Source organism: Vombatus ursinus, unplaced genomic scaffold (assembly GCF_900497805.2).
Source record: "Vombatus ursinus unplaced genomic scaffold, bare-nosed wombat genome assembly UNPS02014778.1, whole genome shotgun sequence".
NCBI lineage: Eukaryota > Metazoa > Chordata > Mammalia > Diprotodontia > Vombatidae > Vombatus > Vombatus ursinus.
In genome coordinates this window covers 10,328,233-10,355,884 of record NW_020954556.1, presented here as the reverse complement: position 1 = coordinate 10,355,884, position 27,652 = coordinate 10,328,233, and the positions used below count along the sequence as shown (strand labels likewise).

At 47.3% G+C, this 27,652-nt stretch overlaps 2 protein-coding genes across 2 annotated transcripts in view; one reads left to right on the top strand and one right to left on the bottom strand.

The window, feature by feature from the left end:
- ADGRA2 (adhesion G protein-coupled receptor A2) overlaps positions 1 to 20,969 on the top strand; it is a 62,250-nt gene extending 41,281 nt beyond the window's left edge. The window contains exons 6-19 of the mRNA XM_027865111.1: positions 590 to 753; positions 2,150 to 2,363; positions 2,695 to 2,859; positions 7,521 to 7,719; positions 8,320 to 8,469; positions 8,639 to 8,800; positions 9,480 to 9,704; positions 9,976 to 10,192; positions 13,957 to 14,165; positions 15,993 to 16,120; positions 16,398 to 16,521; positions 17,125 to 17,270; positions 17,664 to 17,753; positions 18,014 to 20,969. Coding sequence (XP_027720912.1) covers positions 590 to 753; positions 2,150 to 2,363; positions 2,695 to 2,859; positions 7,521 to 7,719; positions 8,320 to 8,469; positions 8,639 to 8,800; positions 9,480 to 9,704; positions 9,976 to 10,192; positions 13,957 to 14,165; positions 15,993 to 16,120; positions 16,398 to 16,521; positions 17,125 to 17,270; positions 17,664 to 17,753; positions 18,014 to 19,289 — 3,469 coding nt within the window. The 3' untranslated portion in view covers positions 19,290 to 20,969. The remainder of the gene's footprint in view (positions 1 to 589; positions 754 to 2,149; positions 2,364 to 2,694; positions 2,860 to 7,520; positions 7,720 to 8,319; positions 8,470 to 8,638; positions 8,801 to 9,479; positions 9,705 to 9,975; positions 10,193 to 13,956; positions 14,166 to 15,992; positions 16,121 to 16,397; positions 16,522 to 17,124; positions 17,271 to 17,663; positions 17,754 to 18,013) is intronic.
- A 447-nt stretch (positions 20,970 to 21,416) lies between these two features.
- On the bottom strand, positions 21,417 to 24,299 carry BRF2 (BRF2 RNA polymerase III transcription initiation factor subunit). Its single transcript, XM_027865112.1, has 4 exons — positions 24,140 to 24,299; positions 23,403 to 23,462; positions 22,610 to 22,931; positions 21,417 to 22,317 (listed from the first exon to the last, which is right to left on the bottom strand). Exons 1-4 carry the CDS (start codon positions 24,297 to 24,299, stop codon positions 21,609 to 21,611), a joined length of 1,251 nt encoding a protein of 416 aa, XP_027720913.1. The 3' UTR covers positions 21,417 to 21,608.
- Between the last annotated feature and the right edge of the window lie 3,353 nt (positions 24,300 to 27,652).

The window sequence follows — 27,652 nt, the reverse complement described above, 5'->3', positions numbered from 1 at the left end:
GTACCTGGCTTTCATTGGTGGGTATTGGCAGGCAAGTTTCCAGGGCAGGAGATATGAGCTAAAAGGAATGATGAGAAGGTCCCAAAGATATGCTCTACCTAGGGATAGAGACTGGCTTGATGATTTCGTTGGTGTAGAGAGTTCCCAATGAAGAAACTCCCTCTCCCAATGCATTAGAGACACCTTCCATGCAATTTATAATCTTATAGAGGTTAAGCAACTTGCTGAATGTTACATAGCTAGTATAGCTCCAAAGCAGGACTGAGCCTGACTCTGAGGTCACTATCTATCTACTGTACCATGATGGTTCTCATAAATTCCATCTACTTTGCAATTTTCTTAGGCTGACCCTGGTGAGCACCCTTTCCCATAGACTCATCTTCCCTGATTCCTGGTCTTTTCCAGTCCCATATATTTTGGGGGAGGGGCTCAAACATGCATCATTCCTCTCTTCCTGCTGGCCAAAAGTCTACCCACCCACCTATCCCTATGAGCCCCTCACTTGTTGGCCATTGTTGACCATAGTCTCAAGCTCCCCTTTCCCTACCCTTCTACCATGATTTCCTTCTTCATTCCTCACCAATCCTAGGGATTTTGGCACGGAATTCCTGACCTGTGACTGCCACCTACACTGGGTACTGCCATGGGCCCGTAACCACTCTGTGCAATTGTCTGAGCGGACACTTTGTGCCTATCCCAGCTCCCTCCATGCTCAGGCCCTTCGAGGTCTCCAGGATACCCAGCTCCACTGTGGTAAGAAACTGCTAGCCTTTCCTGATTTGCCAGAGAAATCTGTCCTCCATCCCCGCTCCAAACTCCTAAGATACCGCAGGTTCCATTTCCTAAGACTCCTCTAAAAATATAAGAATTCCCTCCCACTCTTTTGATACCCATGGGCCATCCAGCCTAGAACAGCAACTTCAAGGGCAAGGACAGCCCCTAAACATCCTACTGTCCATTAATAACTCACTATGGATCTGCCATTCATTAATTTATTTATGTCTTTTTGGAAGCTTTTAGAGAAAGCCTGTTAGCTGACTGATAGACTGTGTATAGGACCATTTTTTTACATTAATTACAAAACCACCTTTTTTTGAGATTCAGAGGGTGCCCCCTTATTTCAACATTCAGGAATTTGGTGTCCACTTTTCTGTCCACCCAATCTGCACCTTTTATATTGTTATACACATAAATCATAACCTTTCTTGCCCCTTTCTAGACTAAAGAATCCTTTATCCAACTTAAAACACTCAACACTCCCCTTACTGAATACCAGAGACACGCCTAAGAACATAGATGAGACCTCAATGGCCATCTAGTCCAGCCCTATCATTTTACATTTGAGGAAACTGAGGCCCAAGGAGGGCAAATGACTAACCCAGGGTCACATGGATAGTAAACATCAGAGGTGGGATTTGAACTTTGATCCTTTGACTTTAGAACCAATGCTCTCTCCACTGTACTATACTTTGCTCTGGATGTCTCTGGCTGTCCCCATTTTCCCACTTTTCCCAATTCCTTCCCCCATTTTTATAAATAGTTATTGACATATTGAAGTCAGGAGGATTTAAGTTCAGATCCAGCCTCAGACATGTACTAGCTATGTGACCGTGAGCAAGTCACTTAACCTCTGCCTGCCTCAGATTCCTCCACTGTAAAATAGGGATAATAATAGCATCTACTCCCCGAGGTTGTTGTCAGGATAAAAGGAGATAATATTTGCAAAGTGCTCAGCACAGTACCTGGCACATAGCAAGTGCCATATACTATGCTAGCTATTATCATTATCATCATCATCATTATTATTTTGTCTCCCAAATTAGAATGTAAGCTCCTTGAGGGCAGGGCCATTGTTTTTGTCTTTATTTTTTCAATCCATTGCACTTAGTATAGTGCCTGGCAGATAGTAAGCCTTCATAATTGTTTGCTGACTACCTGGCACTCTTCATGTGCTGTTCTCCACAACTGGTCCCATTGTTTTTCCCTCCATTTTCTCTCCTCTTCCCTGCTCAGTAGGTTATGGGATACGGGTGGAGAGAGTCAAGCCTGTGTCTCTGCTGACTCTCCTCGTGTCTGAAGCTCCCCTTTGCCCTCCAGCCCCATCCTCTGACCATAGGCCTCACTGTGATTCTGCTCCCCCCCACAACAGCGGGTGCCCTGGAGCTGCACACTCACCACCTGATCCCCTCGCTGCGCCAGGTGGTGTTCCAAGGTGATCGGCTTCCCTTCCAGTGTACTGCCAGTTACCTGGGCAGTAGTACCCGCATCCGCTGGTACCATAACCGGGTACCTGTGGAAGGGGATGAGGAGGCAGGTGTCATCCTAGAGGAGAGCCTGGTCCATGACTGTACCTTCATCACCAGGTACGAGCATTGCTCCCCTTCCAGGGTGGGGTTCAGAAGGGGGAAGGGCTCACCAACATTCCCTGAAGAGGTGAAAGTGTGAGGAACAGGGGGAGGTAAGGAAAGGACCGTGTCTAGAAGACCAGTCAGGTCTTGGGCCCCTATATAGAGAAGGTTCTGGGAGGGCCCATAACTTGGGGTGTGAGGTCATAAGAGATATAAGAGACCTGACAGAAATAATGCCAGTGAGGGTCCCCAAGTTGTAAAGAGGACCCCCTACCCAAATGAAGAAGGGCCACTGGAGATTTCTTCTCACTGGAGAGCATGACCACAGATTCCTGTGCCCCCTCAGCGAGCTAATTCTGTCCCATATTCACGTGTGGGCATCGGGTGAATGGGAGTGCTCCGTCTCTACTGCCCAAGGCAACGCCAGCAAGAGGGTGGAGATCGTAGTGCTGGAGACCTCAGCCTCCTACTGCCCTGCCGAGAGAGTTGCCAACAACCGGGGAGACTTCAGGTTTGAGGGCCGGGCTGGGGAGGGTTACCCCCAAAATGTACACATACCTCCAATATATTCAGCCTGGACCCTTCTCCATCTTCTACCATAGACCCCAAGAAGAAATTTGAGGGTGGTGTCAAACCTCCAAACTATCCCCACCAGGCTTCCATCTTCCCCCTGGTATTTACTATTTCTTATGGAGAAATGACTATTTTTCATCAGTCCCATAAATAGTATTTACTCAGCACTCTGCATGCATCATGCATCCATGTTGCAATGGAAAAAGTATTGGGTTTTAATTCAAAGAACCTCAGTGTGAATCCTGACTTCAGTAGTTACTAGCTATATGATACTGGGTAAGTGACTTCCACTCCCTGAACCTTAGTTTCCTTCCCTAAGTTTCCTTTGAACTCAAGATCCTACAGGAAAAGTTAGAGGATTGTTCTAGGCTATGTACAAATGAAAGAAATCTAAAATTCAATCTCATACCAAAAGAACTCACAGAATCACACAATGGCAATGTTGGAAGAGAGCTCAGGACCATCAAATCCAACCCATGCTAGCACCATATACCCATCAAGTACCCAGGCTTTGCAGGAAAATCTGCAGCCCAACTCCCACCCTGACCTTGACCCCTTCCCCCCATTCTACTTTTAACCAACTCTAATTTTGAGGATATTTTTCTTTGAATCATATTTAAAGAGTTTTTGCTTCATATTTCTATCCACTGCTCCTAGCCCTGCCCTTTGAAGCCAAGCAGAATAAACATAATATCTTTTCCACATGACAGCCTTTCCGATCCTTGAAAACAACTATCATGTCATCCCTCAGTCTTCTATTCTCCAGGCCAGATATCCCCATTTCCTTTGACCAGCCCTCCCATGGAATGACCTTCACTAGCCTAGTTGCCCTCCTCTGAATATTGTTCAGATTGTCGATGCCCTTCCTAAGATGTGCCTAGAAGCAAACACAATACTCTGGCCAGGGCAAGGTATAATGGGATTATCATCTCCTCATTCCTGGGGCCTGCGCCTGTCTAAATGCAGCCCAAGATCAATGAATCAGTAAACATTTGTTAAGCACTTACTATGTGCCAGGCTCTGTGCTAAGAGCTGGGGATACAAAAAAAAGGCAAAAGGCAATCCCTGCCCTCAGGAGCTTACTTACAATGGCTTATGAGGTTAGAATTAGCTTTTCTTTCCACTGCCATCTCACATTGTTAACTCATATTGAGCTTGTAATCTACTAAAACTCCCAGCTCTTTTTCAAACTGTTATTTAAGCAAGCCTCAATCATCTTGTATTTGGGAAGTCAATTATTTGAACCCAAGTGTGAGTATACATTTGCCCCTATTACATTCCATTTTCATCTAACTGTAAAACAATCTGGACAAAATCCACTTTTTTTCTGCATAGATGGTCAGACCAAACTTTTGAGTGATAACGGATCCCATGGGGAGTCTGATTGATGCAATCAGAACAATGTCATATAAAAATAGAAGCATCTGGAGGGTCTCAGCATCTATTGGACATTCTCTTTCAAATTTGACTCTGCATTAGAGCTCCAAGATAGTGTCAAACACCTTTGGTGTGCAGGCATCTCCTTGTTTTATGATTTTTAATAATCAGAGGATGTTGACTAGGCTATTTGTTAAATCTTTCAAGGAATCTTGAATGGGAAACCCACAGAGCTTGTCCATCAGTGTATCTATATTGTGTCTGACTGTCTATCCATGGGGCAGCTAGGTGGCAAAGCAGATGGAGAGCTGGCCCTGGAGTCAAGAAGACTCATCTTCCTGAATTCAAATCCAGCCTCAGACACTTACTAGCTGTGTGACCCTGAGCAAGTCACTCAACTCTGATTGCCTCTTACAAATAAAAATAAATTTTTAAAAAGAGTTGATCTTGGAGTCAGAAGAGCTGAGTTCAAGTCCTACCTCTCACATACTGGTTGTGTCATCCTGAGCAAGTCACTTCACCTCTTGAGCTTCAGTTTCCTCACTTGCAAAATGGAAATAATGATAGCACTTACTTCATAGGGTTGTTATGAAAATCAAATGAGATTACCTACCTCCTGACAGAGAGGTCATGGACTCAGGAGTACAGATTGAGACATATCTTTTTTGGAGATGGCCAGTGCAGGAATTAGATTTGCTTGACTTTGCATATTTCTTACAAGGATTTTGTTTTCCTTTCTTTTTAGGGGGTTAGGAGAGGGAAAGGAGAGAAGTTTAATAATTAATAAAAGGAGAGAGTTTTATTAATTTAAAAATTAATTTTAAAAATCAGATAATATATGTAAAGTTCTTTGCAAACCTTAAAGCACTATATAAAATACCATTATTATGATATTCACATTAACCCTAGTCAGTGTTCTAAGATGATAATTGTGGAATAGTTTTGATCTACATTGATAGGGGGAGTTCCTTCTGTTTCTCATGAAATCACAGAAGAAGACAAAAAAAAAACAAAAACAACAAAGCAAATTTCTTCCCATGATGTCATATAACTCTGAGTCACAGAATGTTAAAGTCTCCAAAGAACTGAAATTGAGGCTCACCCAGTGGAAAATAAAGAGGCGTACGGTGGGCATAAGTAGACTGTAGCATACCATGAACAAGGAATTAGGAACGAAAAACCAGGATGTCATCAAAGAAATGTACAAGAAAAAAAAATGGGCTAGTTCATGTGGTAAGATTGAGGGAGAATGGACTAGACATCCTGAATGCATCATTGAAATCCTTGAAGGAAGGAAATAGGCATGCATTACGTGCCAACTATTTACCAGGCACTGTGCTAAGTGCTTTACAAATATTATCTCATTTGATCTACCCTGGGAGATAGGCAGGTGCTGCTTATATCCTTATTTTACAGTTGAGGAAACTGAGGCAGGCAGAGGTTAAGTGACTTGCCCAGGGTAATAGCTAGCAAGTGTTGCATTTAAACTCAGGTCTTCTTGACTCCAGGCCCAACGCTGTATCCACTGCAGCACCTACCTGCCCTTGAGATGTCAAGAGAGCTCAAGGAAGGACCCTGGTACATTGAATGGACTCCCTACTGCCAACTTATGCAAGTACATGGACAAGAGTCCCACAGGATAGGCAGGTGTGGTTGAGGCTAGCTTATTGCGAGGATTACCCCAACTCTTAAGACCACAGACTCTCTGGATTCTAGTACATTTCCTCTGAACAGACTGTCCAGGGTTCTAGCCTGTGAACATCTTTTCCAATCCTGACTGTCATCCATCGTGTTAGTGATCACTGCTACCTCTGTATCATCTGCAAATCTCTTAAGGATGCCCATTTATGTCTTTAAGTCCTTTTCTTTTTGGGCTAGACTTGTGGTTTCATTAATGTAGGGAATTCCTAAGAAGGCAATTCCTTCTTACTAATGCTGATCAACAACTGCTCTGCAATTTATATAGTCTTAAAGTGCCAGAGAGCACTGAGGGGGTTGGGACTTATCAAAGTCACTCACACAGCCAGGATATGGGCAGAGATGGGACTTCAATGCAGTTCTTTCTAATTCTGTTTGCATTTATTCTTTTTCTAGTTTTTTTTTTTTTCAGTTGCGTCTCAACTCACTGATCTGCTCTGTCTCTATTTTATTGATATAAGAGTTTAGAGATGTAAATTTTCCCCTTAGTACTGCTTTGGCTGCATCCCATAAATTTTGGTATGTTGTCTCATTGTTGTCATTCTCTTTAATGAAATTATTGATTGTTTCTATGAGTTGTTCTTTGACCCACTCATTCATTAGGATTAGATTACTTAGTTGCCAATTAATTTTTAATCTATCTTTCCACTGCCCTTTATTTGAATATGATTTTTAATGTGTTATAATCTGAAGAGGATACATTTAATATTTCTGCCTTTCTACATTTGATTGTGAGGGTTTTATGCCCTAATGCATGGTCAATTTTTGTGTAGGTGACCATGTACTACTGAGAAAAGGGTACGTTCTTTTCTAACTCCATTCAGTTTTCTCTAGAAGTCTATCATATATAACTTTTCTAAAATTCTGTTCACCTCCTTATTTCTTGTTTATTTTGTGGTTAGATTTATCTATTTCTGAGAGGGGAAAGTTGAGGTCTCCTACTAGTATAGTGTTGCTTTTCCTCCTGTAACTCACTTAACGTCTCCTGTAAGAATTTGGATGCTATACCACTTGGTGCATCTATGTTTAGTATTGATATTACTTCCTTTTAACCAAATGTAGTTTCCTTCCTTATCTCCTAACTCCACTTTCAATTCACTAGATTGTGCTGCTTAAATCATTGATAAAAACCTAGTCCAACCTCCCCCATTTTACAGACGAGGAAATGGGCTCAGTTTGGTGAAATCTTTCCTGAAGTCACACAGGTATTAAGTAGTAGGAGTGGGATTTAAACTCAGGTTCTCTAATGCCAAGCCAGTGATCTTTCCTATTCACCTGAGAACTGGGAGAAGAATTCCAAAGAGCCCTGTGCAGGGAGGCATGGGCAGGAAGAGTGGGAAGTGTCTTTTCCTCCTTCCTTTTGTGCCCACTCCAAAGAGGGGGATCTTTGTTCCTGGAGAAGCAGACTAGCACCATGCTAAGGGACAGGGGAGAAAGAAGGGGAGAGGGTGAGGTTGAACAGAACATATGGGTCAGACATGTGGCCTTTGGATCCCTGAGCCTCCAACCCTCCCTTGCTCCCAGGTGGCCTCGAACGCTGGGAGGCATCACAGCATATCAATCCTGCCTTCAGTACCCCTTCACCTCAGTGCCTCTCAGTGGGGGCACTCCAGGCACGAGGGCGTCTCGACGCTGTGACCGAACCGGGCGATGGGAGCCAGGGGACTACTCGCACTGCCTCTACACTAATGATATCACCCGTGTGCTCTATACCTTTGTCCTGGTAAGGCTATGAAATGGGGAAGGAAGGGATTGGGATGAACAGGGACCACCATTTTTTTTTCCTGATACCTGGGGCAGGGGTGGAGTGCACTTCCAGTGTGAAAAGTCCAGAGGTAGTCCACCCTTCCAGAGTGAGGAGGGTGCTGTGATATGATAGAGAAACTCTGGAGAGTCAGGAGTGGAGCCTGAAGGAATGAATAGATGAATGAGTTAGGGAACTACAAGGAAGGAAACAGGACAACCAAGGACCCCTTGGTAGCTTCATACTCCTGGGCTATTTATTCCTGCTCTTCAGGTGTGTGGGAGTAGGGTATGGGCAGTTTAGAGACAGAGCTAGACCCACTCCTTTTTTGTCTCTGATGGTGCTAGTGATCCATGGGCTGACCACGGGGGGTGAGAGCCTCGGGTCTTCATCAGCACCAGCTGGTTGAAGGGGCTCTACACCCCTACAGGCTTTCTCCATGAATCATGACCCATTAACAACAGCCATCTAGGGAGGGGATTGGATCAGGCAGAGCAGTTCTCCATCTTCTTTATTCTGGCTCAGGGTGGGGAGGCAGGGGTCTGGGCCTTCCTTCCCCCACTCCAATGCCTCTTTCAGATGCCCATAAATGCTTCCAATGCACTGACCCTGGCACACCAGCTGCGTGTCTACACAGCAGAGGCAGCAGGCTTCACAGACATGATGGACGTGGTTTATGTGGCACAGATGATCCAGAAATTTCTGGGCTATGTTGACCAGATTAAAGAGGTGAGATTTCTATAAAGATTCACACTATAAGCCCCAAGTCTGACAGTTACCTAAACCTCTCGACTTCCCAGTCTCCCCAATTTGCTAACCCTTTGCAGCCTGCCTTTAGCATCAAACCATTTCCCTACACTGTTGTCATCCAATGCATGAAGCCCCCTCTGTTCCATAGCTGGTGGAGGTGATGGTCGACATGGCCAGTAACCTGATGCTTGTTGATGAACACCTGCTATGGCTGGCCCAGCGAGAGGACAAGGCCTGCAGTGGCATCATTGGAGCCTTGGAACGTATTGGAGGGGTTGCCCTCAGCCCCCATGCCCAGCACATCTCTGTGGTAACAAAGGGGGCAGAAGAGGAGCCTACAGTCTTAGAAGTCAATTCAAGTCCTTAAGACTTGAATTTGTTAATTAATAATAATTATTAATAATAATTTACTAATTAATGAATTATTTCACTTGGTAATTTACTTTAATTTATGAATTAATTAATTATTTATTTATTGTTTATTAAGCGCTTGGGGATTTTTTTGTTCAGTGCCCTCATTCCATGGATGAGGAGAGCCAATCAAAATGTGTTCACTGAGCACCTGTGTGTCAGCTATGTGTTAGGGGAAGGGGGGAAATGTAGATCTGTAAAATGCAGTCTGAGGCTTCAAGGAGTTTACAGTATAGGCAGATATACTCAGGGGAGATGAGATTAACACCCATGAAGGGAATTCAGAGGAGAGATAGACCAGGCCTCTTAAAGGAGACTGAGAGAGTTAATGGGGAGGAGTGGTCTCCATGCCTTGAAGGAATTAGAATTAGCAGAGAAGGCTGGGGAGCATCCTATTCCTAATCTAAGAGGTGAGGGAGTATCACAAGTACCCCTGGGAAATACTCTCTGATAGGTCATTCCATTTGGGTTTGCTGGGGCGGGGGGGCACAAGTACAATTCACTGCAACTTGAATTCATGGCCTACGAAGGGAGATGGGGTGTCTCAGTTTATGGGGTGATTGGATCTTCATCCCTAGAATTCAAGGAATGTGGTGCTGGAGGCACACCTTGTCAAACCCCACAGCTACGTGGGCCTTAGCTGTACAGCTTACCAGAAACGGGAGCCAGCCATCTCAGGGCATCGTCCAGGGCCCCCTGGACTAGATCCTCAGCCTGAGCATGAGACCCTAGCTGATCAACAACTGCGTTTCCGCTGTACCACTGGGCGGCCCAATATCTCCCTGTCCACCTTCCACATCAAGGTAGGGGTACTGGCTGGGGGTAGGGGTAGAGGTGGGGGTGGGGTGGGGTATTGCTGAGATAAGGAATCCTGAGAAGTAAGGCCCAGAAAAGGGGGGAGGGGTGGATGATTGAGGAGAGCCAAAACTGGAGCTGAGGTCTGGGTTTATCTGTTTGTTTTTGTGGAGGGAGAGGGGAGAAAGACCAGAGGGATTGTGGGTGCTAATGAAGTCAAGAGCCCAAAGGGCCAAGAAACCTTGGTGTCTCTGAGGAACCCCTATGTCCCCTCCCCAGAACAGCGTGGCCCTGGCTTCCATCCAGCTGCCCCCCAGCCTGTTCTCATCCCCTCCGGCTGCACTGGCCCCCCCAATTCCACCGGACTGCACCCTGCAATTGCTGGTCTTCCGCAATGGCCGCCTTTTCCGTAGCCATGGCAATACCTCCCGCCCTGGAACCACAGGACCCAGCAAAAGGCGTGGGGTGGCCACTCCTGTCATCTTTGCCGGAACCAGTAAGAGACCAAATTCTTTCCCCAAGACCCCAGAGGAGGGTGAGATCACTGTGGGCATGGGGGGTGGGGGGACAGTGAGGGAAGGCCTCAGAGATGAAATGAGGCAGCTAGGCTCTGAAGGACAGATTAAGAGGTGAAGAGGAGTGGGGAATGCCTTCTAGCTATTCCAGGTGAGATGAGAGGTGCATGAGCAAGTGTTCAGGGGTGAGAGTGTGTGGCCTGGAGGAGGGGGAGGAGGGTTATTCCTGAGATTTTGGGTGGGCACCCTGCATCCTATGCTCCCCCAGCCTTTTTTCTTCTAGCATCTATGAGTGTCCTGGTGTTTGAAACAGAGGCAAGTAAAACCTACCAAGGTTCTCCAAAGTAAGCAGAGGATGAGAGACTCCCTTAGTAAAGAAGGAGCAGCTCTGCACAAGATTAGATGTTACGCTCCAGAAGGGCTGTGGGATTCTGGACTGCATGTGAAAGTATCCCTTCTGCAATATACACACAAACACAACTCCACATTCACTATACCTCCTGTATTCCCATCCCCCCCCAACTAATACTATACACACAACTCTATAGGAAGTACTGAGCACCCACTATCTAATTGGGAAAACAGGACACACACATTAAATATAAAGCAAGATAATAATTAAATAACAATAAAGAAAAACTAATTAAGAAAAGTGAGCTGGCCTCAGACACTTCCTAGCTGTATGACCCTGGGCAAATCACTTAACTCTGTTTGCCTCAGTTTTTTCATCTGTAAAATAAGCTAGAGAAGAAAATGGCAAACCATTCCAGTATCTTTGTCAGGAAAACCCCAAATGGGGTCATGAAGAGTCAGAGATGACTGAAATGGCTGAACAACAACAAGAATAAAAGGCAGTACATAAGTCCAGGGAATAGGAATAGCAGAGCTCTAGAAGACTTTGTCTATATCCATGGTGCTCTCATCAATTCTATGGATGACACAGAGAAAGAATAGCTAATATAGCTGATGACAAAATCAGGATCCAAAGTGATCTCAGCAGGCTTTGTTCATTTATCACCTCTTGCCTAGACGATTGCAATAACCTTCTAAATAAGTCAGATCAAAAAAGGTGGAAATTAATAGGTATAAATGTAAAGTCCAGCTCTTAGGTTCAAAAATACAATTGCACAAGTATAAGATGGGGTGGGGGAGGTGACCAGACCATAGGTAATGTGAAAAGAACCTGGAAGGTTTTCATGGACTCCAACATGATGACCAAAGACGAAAATGCACAGACAGAAGCAACATCCAGAGGTAGGAAGGTATCTTGCCCTAGTTTGATTGCATCTGGAATATTGTGTTCGGTCCTGGGTGCTGCCTTTTAGATGTGGCATTGCTGAAGCCAGAGAGCACCCCAAGAACAGTGATCAGGATAGCGAGAAGCCTCAAAATTGTGCTATGAAGGGAGGGATTGAAGGAACTAGAGATGTTTACCCTAGATAGAGGGGAAGGGAAGTGTTAGCTGAAGGGCTGTCATATGGAAGGGGCTTTAAATATGTTTTACTTAATCCAAGAAGACAGAACCAGGAACAATGGGTAGAAGTTGCAAAGCTGCAGGTTTTGCTTCAATATTAGCAAAAGCTCTCTAATGATGAGAACTGTTAGAAAAGTGGGATGGTCGACCTCGGAAGGGACGGAGCCCTCCACCTTCAAGCCAGCACTTGTTGGGGGTGTTGTACCATCTGTTTCTGCTCAAGTGCAAGAATAAATGACCTCCAAGCTTCCTTTCACCTTTGATATTCTGATTCTGTGGGATCTCTGTAGGGTAGAGTGGTTGGGGAAGGCTTCCCTCCTGGCTACCTTATCATCAATATTTCTTCCCCCCTTGGAGGCTAAACTTGTTGAGAAAGTTGTCTACACTAGGTGTCTCTACTTCCTCTCCCCCACCTCACTTCTGAACTCTGCAGTCTGCTTCTGGCTCCATCATTCATATGTAACTGCTGTCTCCAACGCTACCAAACACCAAATCTAATGGCCTTGTCCCATCTCCTGGATATTCCTTCCTGTCTAGGTTGTCATGATACTGCTCTTCTAGTTGACCTCCCGCTTCTTCCTTCTTTGCTGGCACACTCATTCTGTCCTAGGCCCTTTCCTCTTCTCCCTCTATTGTTCTCTCCCTTGTTGACCTCATCAGTTTCCATGGGTTCAATTAGCATCTCTATGTAGATTTTTTTCACAGATCTATAGATCTCCCCTAACCTCTCTTTTGACTTCCAATCTCTCATTACCAACTTCCTTTTGGAAATCTTAAGCTGGATGTTCTGTAGACCTCTCCAACTCAACACTTCCAAAACAGAATTCATTATCTTTCCCCAGAAACCCTCTCTTCTTCTTCTTTTTTTTTTTTTTTACTAGGCAGTGGGGTTAAGTGACTTGCCCAGGGTCATGCAGCTAGTAAGTGTTATGTGTGTGAGGCCGGATTTGAACTCAGGCCCTCCTGAATCCAGGGCCAGTGCTCTATCCACTGCGCCACCTGAAACCCTCTCTTCTTTACAACTCCTCTATTACATTTTAAAAAGAATATTTTATTTATTTTTATTGGTATCTTTTTTCCTAGCATCCCTGTGAAGCCCATCATCACAGCCCCTCAGTGATTTCTCTGTTGTCTGACTTCCTATGGCAATAATGATCTAATTATCTGAATCTCTTATTTGAATCTTGTCATTTGCTGCCCTGTATTGTTATTTATCTTTTTATGTGCATATCACATGTGTGGTATGAATATAAGTAAATGTAAGAGAATGCACCCTAAGAGAATAGCAATGAATGTAATAGATACAAAGAGTATTGTTAATAAAAATGAACAAAAATCTTTATTGGAATTGAGGAATGTTAAAAAAAAATCCTTCCCTAGTAAATACATATACATGCATACAGGCATATATATATATATATATATATATGCCTGTATGCATGTGTATATATATAATTCTATGTGTGTGTGTGTGTATACACACACACACACACACACACACATAGAATTTTATACAGTAATGTTATGTATGAGTAAAGTACATTGAAGTACTTCCATGACTCATCAAGTCATAGATGGGACTCTAATGTCTTGAAAGGCTTGCCAGCCTACAAGTCCTAGCAGGCCCACAAGCTTGCAAAAGGCACAGGCCCAGGGATGCAATGTGTGCCTAAGTCCTGAAGACCAGCTTAACTTAATAAAGGTCAAGAGGCTCATCACACACAGGGAAGGAGCTTTTCACAGCAGCACATAAAGAGGGCTTATAATCTGTATCTATGGAGTGAGTTATCCATGCCAAAAAAAAAAAAAAAAGACACCAATGTGTAATTACTCATTTTTTGGTGAGGCAATTAGGGTTAAGTGACTTGCCCAGGGTCACACAGCTAGCAAGTGTCAAGCAAGTGTCAAGTGTCTGAGGTGGGATTTGAACGCAGGTCCTCCTGACTCTAAGGCCAGAGCTCTATCCACTGCACCACCTAGCTGCCCCTATGTAATTATTTTTCTCTATATCTCTATATTTTGTTTTCAAAGAGACTATGTTTTATGAGTATGGCCTAGATTTGGACCAATACCTTATATAGGTTAAGTGTCACATTTCCCTAACTAGACTATAAGCCTCTCAAAGGGAAGCGTTGTGTCTTAACACTTCTTTGTGTTTCCCCATTTCCTAGCACAAAGCCCCGCACACAGTAGCTACTCAGTAACTATGTGTAGAAGATGGTGGCCTCCTCAGTAGATCTTTATATCCCCTCTCTGTCTCTCCCTTCCTAGGTGGCTGTGGTGTCGGGAACCTCACAGAGCCAGTGGCTGTCTCCCTAAGGCATTGGGCTGAAGGGGTGGATCCTGTGGCGGCCTCATGGAGCATGGAAGGCCCTGGAGGACCAGGAGGCTGGAGTTCTGAAGGCTGCCAGCTCCATACTAGCCAGTCCAATGTCAGCTCCCTGTACTGCCAGCACCTTGGTAACATTGCAGTGCTCATGGTATGTCTGTTTGTCTACATGTGAGAGACAGACAGGCTGACAGACAGATAGACAGACACCTGGATAGGAGAGAGAGAAAGGAATGGGAAAGAAACTTGATCCTACAAGGAAACAGAGGCAGAGGAAAAGAATTGGGTAGATGTGAGGCTCACCTCTCCAACCTCCCCAACATGGCTCCATCTTTCATGAGACAAACCCACGGCCAACTTTTTCCAGCACTTCAGCTCTGCACCCAGAGAAGATGAATCAGTAACTATGTAGGCAGGTTTTTTCAAATCCCTGCTTTTACTCTCTCCAAGTCGAAAAAAATTTTTCCCATTCCCTTTCTCCTCTCCCTGAATAAAAATCAGGTGTAAGAGATATGGTATGTATATGTGATGTCTGGGAAGAAGGAATGATGCCGCAATAGAAAGGCCACTAGACTTAGGAGTCAGAAGACTTTGGTTCAAGTCATGGTTCTGGCACTTTCTACTTATGTGACCTTGGGTAATTCACTTTCTGTCTGTGAACCTCAGTTTTCTATAAAACGAGAAGACTGGGCAACTCTGTGGCTCAGTGGAAAGAGTACTGGGCCTAGAGTCAGGAAGACCTGAGTTCAAATCCAGCCTCAGATCTTTACTAGCCATGATTCGGGGCAAGTCATTTAATGTCAGCTTACCTGTTTCCTTAAGTGTAAAATGGGATCATAATAGCATCAACCTCCCAGGGTTCTTGTGAGACCAATTAAGAAGCTATTATAGTAGTCCAGGTAGGAAGTAGTAAGGGTTTGAACTAAGTTGAATGAGTAGAGAGAAGGGAACAGATGGGAAATGGGTAGATGCAACTGATTAGATATTGGTTCTGAGGGAGAGTGAAGTGCCAGAACTGTGACCCTGAAATCACAAGCCTGAGTGACTGAGATGACAGTGGTGTCCTTAAGAGGGAAGACAAATGAGTTCTGTTTTTGTTGTCATTGCTGTTGTTTGATCGTCCCATCAGGCGTACCCGACTCTTTATGACCCCATTTGAGGTTCTCTTGGGAAAGATCCTGGAATGGTTTGCCATTTCCTTCTCCAGCTCATTTTACAGATGAGTAAACTGAGGCACATAGGGTTAGGTGACTTTCCCAGGGTCACACAGCTAGGAAGTGTCTGAGGCCGCATTTGAACTCAGGTCTTCCTGACTTCAGGCCTGGCACTGTATCCATTGCGCCACCTAGATGTCAAATTTGAGATGCCTAGGGAGCATCCCAGAGGAAATATCCAGTATTAGTAGATGTGCCATGACTGGAGTTTAGGAGAGAGAAAAAGCCTACCTGCCTAGATCTGGGAGAATATGATTGTGGGTGTGTCCATATTTTGGCCAAAACAGCGAAACACACAGTGCAGAGCTCCTGGTTTAGGGACAGTGCAGCTTGTCAGCCCCATCTCCCAGCCTCACTTCATCGGGTACCAAACAGGCTGCGGACCCCATCCATATGGGCAGGAAGTTTTCTCTGAAGTCCAAGAGGAGTGGGCTGATAGAAAACCACAGAGCAGGCTCCCTGATCAACTGTGGCTGGAAGGCTGGTTTACTAAACTGAACTCACGCTCTCCTAAGGAAGGTGGAGAATGGCAGAGAGTAAGTGTGACGGAGGTCTTGAGAGGCTCAGGGAGCTGCGGAGGTCCACACACACTAGGTTGTGCGCTCCTCAACGGCAGGGGCTGTTTCTGTCCTTTTGCCACAGTGCCTGGAACACAGCAGGGGCTTTACAGATGGGTACTGACTGACTGACATTGTTGATGGGTCTGTGTGTTCTGCTAAGCCCCCGGGCTCTCGCTCCCTTGCCTTTTCCTGTCTCTTCCCCAGGAGCTGAGCACTTTTCCCCGGGAAGCAGGAGGCCCAGGAGCAGTTTTGCATCCTGTTGTCTACCCCTGCACTGCCCTGCTGTTGCTCTGCCTTTTCTCTACCATCATCACCTACATCCTCAATCACAGGTGGGAGTCCTTGGAGGGGAAATGGGAAAATAGGAAAAGGAGTTACCCTAAGTGTTGGGGGTGTCCTTTGTTCTGGAGAATAGAGAAAAGGGGTTGAGGACCTTTCCAATGCCATTATTTTTGTGGCGAGGGCATCATTTGGAGGATTAAGGATAGATGTTTCCCATTTCTTTCCTGGCACCTCCTGACCCACTGTCCCCAAAGTGCAGAGTGGGTGGGCTAGGGGATGCCACCAGCTGGGCCCTGGTGCCAGCAGCATGACCTGTATCTGTGGCAGCTCCATCCATGTCTCAAGAAAGGGCTGGCACATGCTGCTGAACCTATGCTTCCACATGGCTATGACTTCGGCTGTCTTTGCAGGCGGCATCACCCTCACCAACTACCTAATTGTCTGTCAGGCGGTAAGACAGTGACTAGGGGGAGGGGGGGGGAGTGCTCGGGGTGGGGAAGAAGGATTGGGGGAGAGGAATGTGGCAGTCTATGCACAATGTTGGGGTGCCTGAGCAGAGACAATACTTATACTAATGGGCCTGACACCAGATCCTCTGCCAGCTTTATGGGAAGGAGGAATAAAAACACAGGTGAAGGTCAAGGCAAGGACAGGTGGGAAGTAATGGTACTAGGGGCAGCTGCAATGGGGAACACAGGGATAAGCAGAGCGAGGAGGGATGGCACCGGGAACTGACGGGTGAGGGTGACCCACTAAGAAGAAAACCCATGAGGGAGATGCCTGAGGCCCATAGGGAATATGGGCGGAAGGGGGGTGGATACTGTGGGAACCTCCATGGGGAACCATTGAGTAGGCTGTAGCTAGGAGATCACCCTGGAGGAGAAAGAAGACAAACTGCTGTGGGAAGATGACGAACATAAGGAATGAGTCAGGGAGATCAAGGGGGAAATGAAAGGCATTTTCCCAGGCAGCCGCTGTGCTTCTGGGACAGTTCTGCAGCAGCAGCCCACGCTTTCTTCCCACCTGTGAGATCTTCTCTCCTCCCCCACTGCAGGTAGGCATCACTCTGCACTACTCCTCGCTGTCCACGCTGCTCTGGATGGGTGTGAAGGCTCGAGTTCTCTACAAGGAGCTGACCTGGAGGGCTCCACCCCCCCAGGAAGGGGAGCCTGCCCCACCCACTCCCCGACCAATGCTCCGGTAAAAGATGCCCCCTCTCACCCCTAAATATTCTTCAGAGCTTGGGAAGACCAAGGCATGAAAGGGGACCTAGATGAGGACAACATTGCGGTCAGCTGACAGAGGACAGGGTCCATCCAACACATAGAAACTAGGTTTTTCTGAGCACATAGAAAGATGAAGCAGGAGCTCAGCTATCATCTCCTGATACAAGGACAGAGAGCATTCAGCAAAATGAATGTTGAGAGCCAACTTTGCCTTAGTTTGTGAAGGTCTCTTAGGGCACAGGTGAAAGACCCTCCTGAAGCCTAAGGAGAGAATGGGACAGGGTGGAAAAAAGTAATTTCCACAATGGTGCTTGACCTGGAAGCTTCTCACTCTCTTCACTTGTTAACCCGGATCTCTTTTCATCAGGTTCTATCTTATTGCTGGAGGCATCCCACTCATCATCTGTGGCATCACTGCAGCTGTCAACATCCATAATTACCGGGATCATAATCCTTAGTGAGTATGTGCCCAGCTCCCAAACCCTCCCCCCACCCCAGCCAAGACAAATGCCTAACGACTTTTTCCACACTGGAAAAGCCAGCCAACCAGGTCCTCTCAGCTCCTTGACCTCAACCCATGACTACTGACCCAGCCTTGCTTACCCCTCTCCCTGCACATGTGCCTTTCTTCTTTGAACAACCCCAGTCACTCATTCAGGTTTCCTCCAGAAATTCTTCTCTTTCTTACCCTCCTGACTATTCCCCATCCTTCCACAGCTGCTGGTTGGTGTGGCGTCCTAGTCTGGGAGCTTTCTACGTGCCAGTGGCCCTGATCCTGCTGATCACCTGGCTCTACTTTCTATGTGCTGGGCTGAGCTTAAGGGCCCCCCAAGGGCAGGGCCCCAAAGGGAGCCACAGCAGGGCCTCCCTGGAGCCAGGGGAGGACCTGCGATGTCCTGCCAGGCTCCAAGGCAGCGGCCCCCTACTGAGTGACTCTGGTTCCCTCCTGTCTGCTGGGGGTGGAGGAGTGCTTTCCCCAGGGCACCCAGGTGATGGAGACGGCATTTATTCGGCAGGGGCCCAGCTCGGGGCACTGGTGACCACTCACTTCTTGTATCTGGCGCTGTGGGCCTGCGGTGCTCTGGCAGTATCCCAGCAGTGGCTGCCCAGCGTGGTGTGCAGCTGTTTGTATGGGGTGGTAGCTGTAGCCCTGGGCCTCTTTGTCTTCTCCCACCACTGTGCCAGAAGGAGGGATGTCCGGGCTTCCTGGCAAGCCTGCTGTCCCTCCTCCGCTCCTTCCCCTCGGGCACTGCCCAGGCCCTTGTCGGCCATCATGGAGGACGGCTCTCCAGTCTTTGCCGAGGGGCACTCCTCCCTTAAATCTTCCCCCAGCGGCAGCAGCGGCCATGCCCAGCACACGAGTCCCTGCAAGCTGACCAACCTGCAGCTGGCCCAGAGCCAGGCCTGCGACGTGGGCGTGGGGGCCCTCGGGGAGGAGCCCGACGCCGCCGGCCCTCGGGGCCCTGCTCCGCGCCACCCCAACAACGTGCATCACGGTCGGCGGGGACACAAGGGCCGGACCAAGGGCCACCGCGCTGCGGACGGGGGCGGCAAGCCTCGCCCGAAGGCGCTGCGCGGGGTCTCGGCGGCGCTGACCGGGGCGGCGGAGCTGCAGTCCAGCGAGAGCGGCAGCCTGCACAACAGCCCGTCCGACAGCTATCCGGGCAGCAGCCGCAACAGCCCCGGCGCCGGCCCCGTCCTGGACCCGCGGGAAGGGGAGCCCACGCTAAGCCCCTCGGAGGGCAGCGACACCAGCGGGGCTCCCGGGCCCGAGGCCGGGCGCGCGGGCCAGCGCCGCTGTGCCAGCCGGGACAACCTCAAGGGCGGCGGGGCCCTGCTGGAGGAGAGCAAGCGCCGCTCCTACCCGCTCAACACCGCTAGCCAGAACGGAGCCTTGAAGGCCGGGAAATACGACATCAACCTGGGGAGCGCAGAGCCTGGTGCTGGTGGCTGTATGAAGACGGGCCTCTGGAAGAGCGAGACCACCGTCTAAGTCGAAGGGGCTATGGGAGCAGTAGGGAACACGCGCTCACACACACGCCCTGCTCACTAGTGGCCAAGCTGGGGGCCCTCTGGCTGTACCTCAAAAGGTTCCCCATACTGGTGGCAGCCCAAGGCAGCACCTCTCCTTGCCAGTAAGGCAGATGCCAACCCATGAACACTATTCCTCAACCCCACTAAGGAGAGGCAATTCACTTAAGGGAAAGGCATCTGCCCCTTTCTGGAGGGAGACTTTCCAAAGAATGACAATCTTTGGAGCACATTAAGAACACTGCTTCCCTTCTACCCCGGCCTTATCCTCCTTTTGTGTCTGTCCAGGATCCTTGATACCGTCCAGCAGGTTAAGGCCATTTGCCATCTAGTCCACAGGGGAACCCTCCCCCTGCTTGTGTGGGCTGATGAAGGTTCCACTGTTTTTACCCAAATTGTCTCTCGTTAGTTAAACAGAATAGGGTGTAGGGTGAGCTTTCTGGCCACCCTAGTTCTTGAAAGGCCTAAAGCCTTATTTTTTTTTAGGACCAGGGCCTGAGTCCCACGGGCTAGCCAAGATAAGGGGCACTGGTTTGTCAGCTAGGCTGCTGCTTTGGGAGACAACTATGCAAAGGCAAATGGGGAGGGTGGTCTTCAGGAGGGAAAGTGGGAAGAGGGCAAGAAGGCTAAGTTTTGTTCAAATAGAACCAAAGAAGAGTGGGATGCTACCTTTGACCTAAAGTGCCTAATTCAAGCTTAATATTTCATTACAAAACTGGGGTCAAAGATAAACCATCCTGAGACTTGAAAGTTGATCGTGCCATGTGATTCAAAGGAAGAATGTGAGTAGAAAGTAGAAAGAACCAAAGCTAAGGAACAGGAACTGGCTGTTTTAGCTCAAAGAGCAATAGTCCTGGAGGAGCCATGCTGGGGGCTCATGGTGTTGGAAACACTTTGTGAAGCCTAATTCTCACTCTCAGGCTTTGGCCCCAGAGGGCCCTAGAGAAAGAATTTCCTTTTCTTGAATAAAAGCATATTACAGAGCTCCAGGGAGTCATAACTACCAGACCCCAGCTCTGCAGGCTATAAGATGCCCCTCAGAGGTCAAACCAGCTTCCTGTTCTCACTGGGGCCCATGCGAGGCAGTAGCTGGAGCATTTGGTGGAGATCCTCCCCCACTCATGCTGCACAGCTCAGTTCTTTGCCTTCATTCTTCTACCCCCAGGCCCTTAGCTTTCTCCTAAAGAAACTGAGGGTCAGTCCTTTAGGATTTTTTGGAGGGAGGGAGAGGGCAAGTTGAGACCTGAGAAGCAGAGACCAAGCCTGTTCATGTTTCTCTGTTCTTGTCCTTGTATGTGTCACCCAAGGTCCATGAGGAGGGCATACGGGAGAGGGAGACCCCATTCTTTAGGGGTGGGTTCTGTTATTTACGCTTGCTGCACAGAGACTATATTAGAAAAAGAAAGAAAAAAAGCTTTGTATTACTCTTCCACATATGCTGGCTGCTGTTTACATACCCTGCCAATGCCTTAGCACTGGAGAGCTTTTGCAATATGCTGGGGAAAGGGGACTTGAGGGGAGGGGATGAAAAGTGCCAAAGAAAACGTGTTTTTTAAAAACTCGGGTTTTATACGATAGAATGTTTTCTAGCAGATGCCTCTTGTTTTAATATATTAAAGATTTGCAAAGTCCCATGAGCTTAGCTCTAGTTCACCCTCAATCTTTTTCTGTCTTTGGATTAAGGGGAAATATAAAATCCTCCTGTCTCACCCTCCAAATCCACGGATCTCTTCTGTAATAGGCTAGACCATTTAATCATTTAGCAAAAAACATGTTTCAACCTATGGGCATGATGAAATAGTATGATCTCAAGGAAAGAATAAGAGGTCCTACCACCCCTCCCCCATGGCCGGAATTATTCCTACTACGTCACCCTGCTGTCAACAGAAGAATGCAACCAATGTATTGCGGCACCCAAAGCATTCATTCCTACTCTTCCAGGGCATGATGCCAGTCACACAAAGCAGCCTCTTTAGCCTCTATCAATTATGTCACATTGTGATAAATGACACACATACACTTCTCCTTTTTCCTAGACATGACTGGTCCCTGTTGTAGGACTGCTGAATCACAGCACATTAGAGCCAGATAGGGCCTCGAGTTCCTTTATTCCAACACCCAATTTGACGTGACTTGCCCAAGGTTATGCTGCAGGCAGGAGCAGAACTCAAACCAAAGTCTTCCACATCCAGCACTCTTCCTACTACGCCACCCTAGAGGGGAACAGTGTGAGGTCCACCAGACCCCAGGCACATTCAAAGTCCTCAAGATAAGAAGCTGGTCAGGAAGGGGCAGGGGCACCTGGGACAGCTTGACTTGAAGCCTGGGCTCTCTGGAAGGCTTTGATCTCTCGAGGTGTGCGCAAATACTGCTCTATCTCACTGTCAGATATATCCTCATCCCCAGTAATACTGGAATCAGCAGGAGTGGGACAGAGCCGCTTTGGAGGCCTCAGCATGCAGGGAGGGAGCAGAGGTGGTGGGGAGCTAGCTGGCCTTTTCTTCTCAAGGGTCTCTAAGGTACTGCTCCCCGCCTCCTCCCCTTCCTCTTGTCGCTGCTCTTCTCCTTCCTCCTCTTCAGCTTCATCCCGAAAAGCCTGGCGCAGGAGAATGCACCGGTGCTGGAGCAAGTCCCCAATGTGCTTCACTACTGTTTGCTTATCCAAGTTCAGTATCCGCAGCCAGGCCAGCTGCCCAGCCATCCGCAAAAGGATGGCCAGCAGTTCCTGAACTCGCAGGTATGCTGGATGGGGCAGGTCAACACCTGCCAACTTGCAGAATCGGGAAAGGGAGCAGGTCAAGCGGCCCCCAGGCTGCAGCGATCTCCAGGCCAGGTAAGCAGCAGCAGTTATCACCGGCACAGGGTGCCTTCCTGTCACCAGCCACGACTCGCTTGCCAGCTCTACCAGCTGTAATGTCCGGGATACCATCTTCTCTTTGTCTTCCACAAAACTGACTGACACAGAGCGGGAGGGCTGGAACAGTTTGAAGCTGTAAGAACAAAAAAGAAAGGCCTTAGTCATTGACTTGAGGTGGTTGTTTCTTCTAATATAACTTAGGTAAGGAAAACAAGCCAGCTCTAGGCAGTAGGGAATAATATTGCCATTCCTCAACAAAACTGGGCACAATACAGACCAATAAAACTGGCATGATAAAAACATAGACAAAACCTTATCTGGTAGGCTTTGGTCAAAAGTTGAAAAAAGTCAAAAAGTATCAAGATTCAGTTCTAGGAAATATGTCCCATGTTCCCTTCCTCCCAACCCCTCTACCCACTGGGTACCTGCTACAGTAAGTCTTCACCAGGTCTGCCAAGCTCAAGGCAGGAACATCTAGTCCTAGGACCTTTACTATTTGTAGGTATGTGCCAGAGAACAGTTCTAAGTTGGCATACAACAGGGTGCAAATAGTGCCCATGGTCAGGGGCCAATTATGTTGTCGACAGGTGACCAGCACACAGCAGCCCACCAACACTTCTTTCTTTTGGAGTCGAGCAGCATGGAGGCCAGGGTGTTGGTATGCTCGTTGGTAGTAGGACACTGCGGTGTCCTCAAAGGTTGATGGTAGCTGCAGAACTCGGCACAGATCTCGAACTCGTCGAAGCCCTAGGAAAGTTCATAGTGCTATGTTAGTGGGTATCACGAGAGCTTATGCATAGTTTCTACAGAGTCCAAACCCTGTTAATGGAACTTCAAAAATCAGCTATCAACTCATATTACTTCCTCCCCAGACACTACAGGCTGGGGTAAAGCTTAGTTGAGATCATTCCTGGGGTGTAAGGAAACAGCTCATTAAGAACGTCTCCCTCACAACTCAGAGGCCAACATGCTTCCATCCAGAACTAAGTCAGATTCAGTTCAAGACTCTTGGGGTTACCCAAACCTCCAGCATAGCCTGGCTGATCAACTACCTCACATTAGGAGTTCTCCATAATGATGAACCAAAATCATTCTTATTTTTTCACTCCCAATTATCCACTATCTTTCTCAGATACCCCAGACTGAACCAATTAAAATAAAATTTTTTGGTCATCCAACTACCTTAAGCCTGATCTCTGGGAAAAGGTTGGGTCTTACCTCTTTGCTGGCTACGGCTGACCTGTTCATTCTCCCCTGTACTCCTGGAATACGTCACTTCTGCAAGACAAGGATCAGCAATAGTCAATTTAGTCACTCTCTGCTTAACACATCCTCCCAGAAAAGCCAGGGAAAAGTCAATTCAGTTCAATTTTGTTGCAAGCCCTAATGGAAAGGGTATATAACCTCAAACCACCACCTTCCCACCTCAAGAACCCATGAAAAAAAAAGTACAGGGAAGTTCCATGATGGGGGTGGGGGGGAGATGGATGAGACAAAAAAGTTCCACTCCTGGAATATGTTACTTCTACCTGACAAGGATCAGCAGGAGTCACTTTAGTCACTCTCCACTCAATGGAATCACCCAGAAAGGCCAGGGAAAGGTCAGTTCAGTTCATCTTAACAAGTATTTACTGCACGCACCTACTGGAATGGGTATAACCTTAAGCCAACATCTTCCCACCTAAAGAACCCATTAAAAAAAAAAAAGGACAGAGAAGTCCCCAGGGGGGGGGTGGGAGACGGATGATACAAAAAAGGCTCCACGTTTCCTAGGGCACCTCCCCAGCCCGATTCTTTTAGGGTGTGACGTGTGTGTGCTGGGATTGGGACGCAATCAAGGTGCAAACCTAAGGTGTGAACACTCCAGAAGGGTGGGAAGGGGCCAGGCAGCAAAGGGCTCTAAAGGCGGGGCTGCCGGCCGGACTGGAAGAAAGGGGGTCCCAGGGCGTCGGCACCTCGGAGGTTGCCCTCGTCCGCAAAGGTGGTGGTGAGCAGCCCCTCGGACACCACGCAGCCGCACTCGGCGCACACCAGCTGGCTCTGAGTGTAGTGCGAGTCCTCCACGAGCTCCGCGCAGCCGCAGTCCGGGCAGCGGCCGCGGCCCCCACCCGACATCTCGGCTGCACCCCCCCGCCTCACCCCGGGAGCAGGGGAGCAGGAGCCGACCAGGCTGCAGCTGCTCGAGCTCTCAGCGTCCACCTTCAGCGTCCTCCCGCCGCCTCCCCCGCCTTTTTGTCTTCCGCAGTTGGAAGGGGGACACTTCAGGGCGCCGCACCTTCCGGCTCTCAATCCTGGCCCTGCCTCCTGGCCCTGCCTCCTGTCCCGCCTGCTCCCGGCCCCGGCCCGTGCGTCACATCCGCCCCGCGTGCCCGTCCGCGCGCTGCCTCTGACGGAAACGGGAACCAGAAGGAGGAGGTTCCGCCAAGGCCCGGCTCTTGAGGGGCAGGAAGGTGAAGAGCCTGGGATCGTGGAGCCTGGCCCTGCCTTTGGGCCTTAGGGACTTCATATATTAGTGATCGAGGAAAGAAGAGACTTCTCAGCTCAACTTTTCGTGGTTGGATAATGAAAAGGACCCCCTTTTAGGTGTTTTAAAGTCACCAGCCCTGGGGTTTCCACCTGCCATCTCAAAACCAGCCTTTGATGCAGCCAGGTGGTGCAGCAGGAAGAGCGCTGGACCTGGAGTCAGGAAGTCCTGAGTTCAAATCCTACCGCAGACAGTAGCTGGGTGACCGCTGGCAAGTCACTTTGCCTCACTTACCTCAGCTGTAAAATGGAGATAATGACAGCACTTAACTCACCAGGTTGTTGGGAGATCACATGACATATTTGCAAAGTGCCTAACACAGAAGCTTTTACAAATTGCTTATTCAACTTTTCCACCAGCCTAGGGTCTGCGGCTGGTCGTCAGCCTGAGAATCCCCCCATTCAGTCGCACAGTGAGAATGCATCCCATCGTAAAATTTAGGAAAGGCGTTGTGTACAAGGGAAACTCTCCACCTACAAAACAAACGTTAACGCTCACATCATTGTCCTCATTTCAATTCTGCGTGCTTTCCTGATGCACAAGCTAGGCACTGAAAGGGTTCCAAAGCACAAGGACTTCGATCTCCAGGTGTTCTGTCCCAATCAAAATGTTTGCTTTGCACTACTGAGGTTCCTGAGGCCAAGTGAGTTTGAGAAATTGCAACTTTGGTAACTAGCCGCCCATGGTTACGTTCACCAAAAGGGTAATGATAATAGGTCACATCTACAGAGAGTTTTTAAACTTATAAAGTTAAAAACTGGCATGGACATAGTGCTTTACACTTAGAAAGCATTTTGCATGCTATATGTGATCTCACTGGATAGTTAACAGCCCTCTGAGACAGGCACTACAGTTATTTTCTCACCATTTTACAGATGAGAAAAGGGAGAGTTAGGGTTAAGTCACCCGCCTTTTGACACACAGGCAACAAGTGTTGGAAGAGGGATGTGTGTTTGTGTACTAAATGATTAGCACAGTGCCTGGCACATAGTAGATGCTTTTAAAATGTTTATTGACTATTGACTTAGTATTTAATGTTGGTGATGTTAATCAAAAGTCAACAAAAGAAGGAGAGAGAACATATCAGAGCATACAGGGCACTGAACTTGGAGTCGGAGAGAACTTGTTCCAAGCCTGCCACAGACATTTAACTAGCTGTTTGACCCTGGCAAGTCCCTTAATCTTTCTGGGCTTCAATATTTTTAACTGTAAAATGAGGGGACTGGGCTTATTGGCCTCTAAGTTCCCTTTCCCCTCTAAATCTATGAGCCTATAATCTCTAAAGAGGAAGAGGGATTGTTCGTTGGTACAATTTTAAACCAATGAAATAATAACAGACCTCACATAAAGTCAACACATTAAAGGCTCGTCTGGGAGGTAAATGAGAATGGCTGGAAGGACATAGTCAAGAATGTCATCACAGAAGGCAAAAATGGATTGCAATGGACAAAAAATACCCACAATAGATAAGATCTGTTGAATACCAGTGGATACCAGAAGCCTCTTCTTACTCTATGATTACATGAATCAGGATAGACTTGGTAGCTTTATCAGAGCAAAGATTCTGAGCTATGACCTACCCTTCTTTACAGAAAAATCGAAAGCAGGTTCCCAGTGAGGATACTGAATGAATGAAAAAGACATTTATTAAGCACTTACTATGTGCAAAGCCAGTGCTAAGCTCTAGCAATACCAAGGGGAAATTAGGAACAGTCCCTTCTCTCAAGGAATTCACAATCTCACAGAAGAGACAAAGAATATATGTCCCAGTTGCAAATCAAATGGAAAAAAGGTCAGTAGTCATTAGAGGGCAGGGACAAAGCTTATGGCAATGCATCTTCTTTAATGTCATTCCCATTGACAAAATCATGAGTTTTTGATGTTGAACCATTTGACAGTGCCATGGGCTATGATGCTGATAACTGTCTTTTCTGGGTCTTTAGTAGTTGTGGCTTCAATACCTGAAGAAGCAGTGGCCAGGTTGAATTTCCAGAGTAATTCCCCAGGGCAATGGCTTCAGGGGTTGGGCTGGAAACAGGACGCCAGAGGTGCTGCCACTTCCAGGGCTCTTGGGCTTCCCTCCCCATCTGTGGCAGCTGGTCAGTAGTTGGTTTTAGTAACATTGAGGAAGGAGGGCCGATTATCCATAGTGATTATTCCCTTCAATAATAGTTGTGGAAGCCAAGGTGTATGTGGGGTTGACCAGTGCTTGTCACTGAGGGTCTTGCCCAGTAACCTAAGAGTCAATTAGGAGAAAACTGGAGTGCCTAGATAGTTCCTGACAACTTATTTTAAAGAGATAGGTGGAACACCAGTGCTGAAATAAGGTTTTAAAATTTCTACCCAAGAATGGAATCAGTGCTAGTGACTCTGAGGCAAGTCAGAGACACAGGGAAAGGAAAAAATGTGTTCCAACATTTAGAAGCAAGTGAGCTTCAAAAAAGTGGGGGATAAACTCAGTGGAACTAATTTGCTACCTTAAATCACGAGTTATCAACTTGTAAGTTTCAATCCCACCTATACAAACTGTAATTATTAGGGAGGTCAGTGCTAAAAGCTATGAATTCAAGAATTCCCATGTTTTTCTTACCAAGAAAATATTTTGTTCTACCCGTCTTTCGAGACCCATCCCAAATTCCCAGACCTTCCTCAACACTACTTTTACCTTTCTCATGCACTTCCCTTGTTCATTCAATTCTGCAAATATGATTCAATGCCTACTATGTGTTAGTGTTAGTCAAGGAGCATTTATTAAGAACCTACTATTCTGTGTTAAACACTGGGGATGCAAAGAAGCTCAAGGTATACGAAATACCTTCCCTTAAGTAACATTAGATATGTATGTTGTGTGTGTGGAGAGGGAAATACGTATTTATGTATATTTATATATGTATGTGTATGTTACTTGGGGGGAAGCCAAGATAGATATACACAGATAAATACA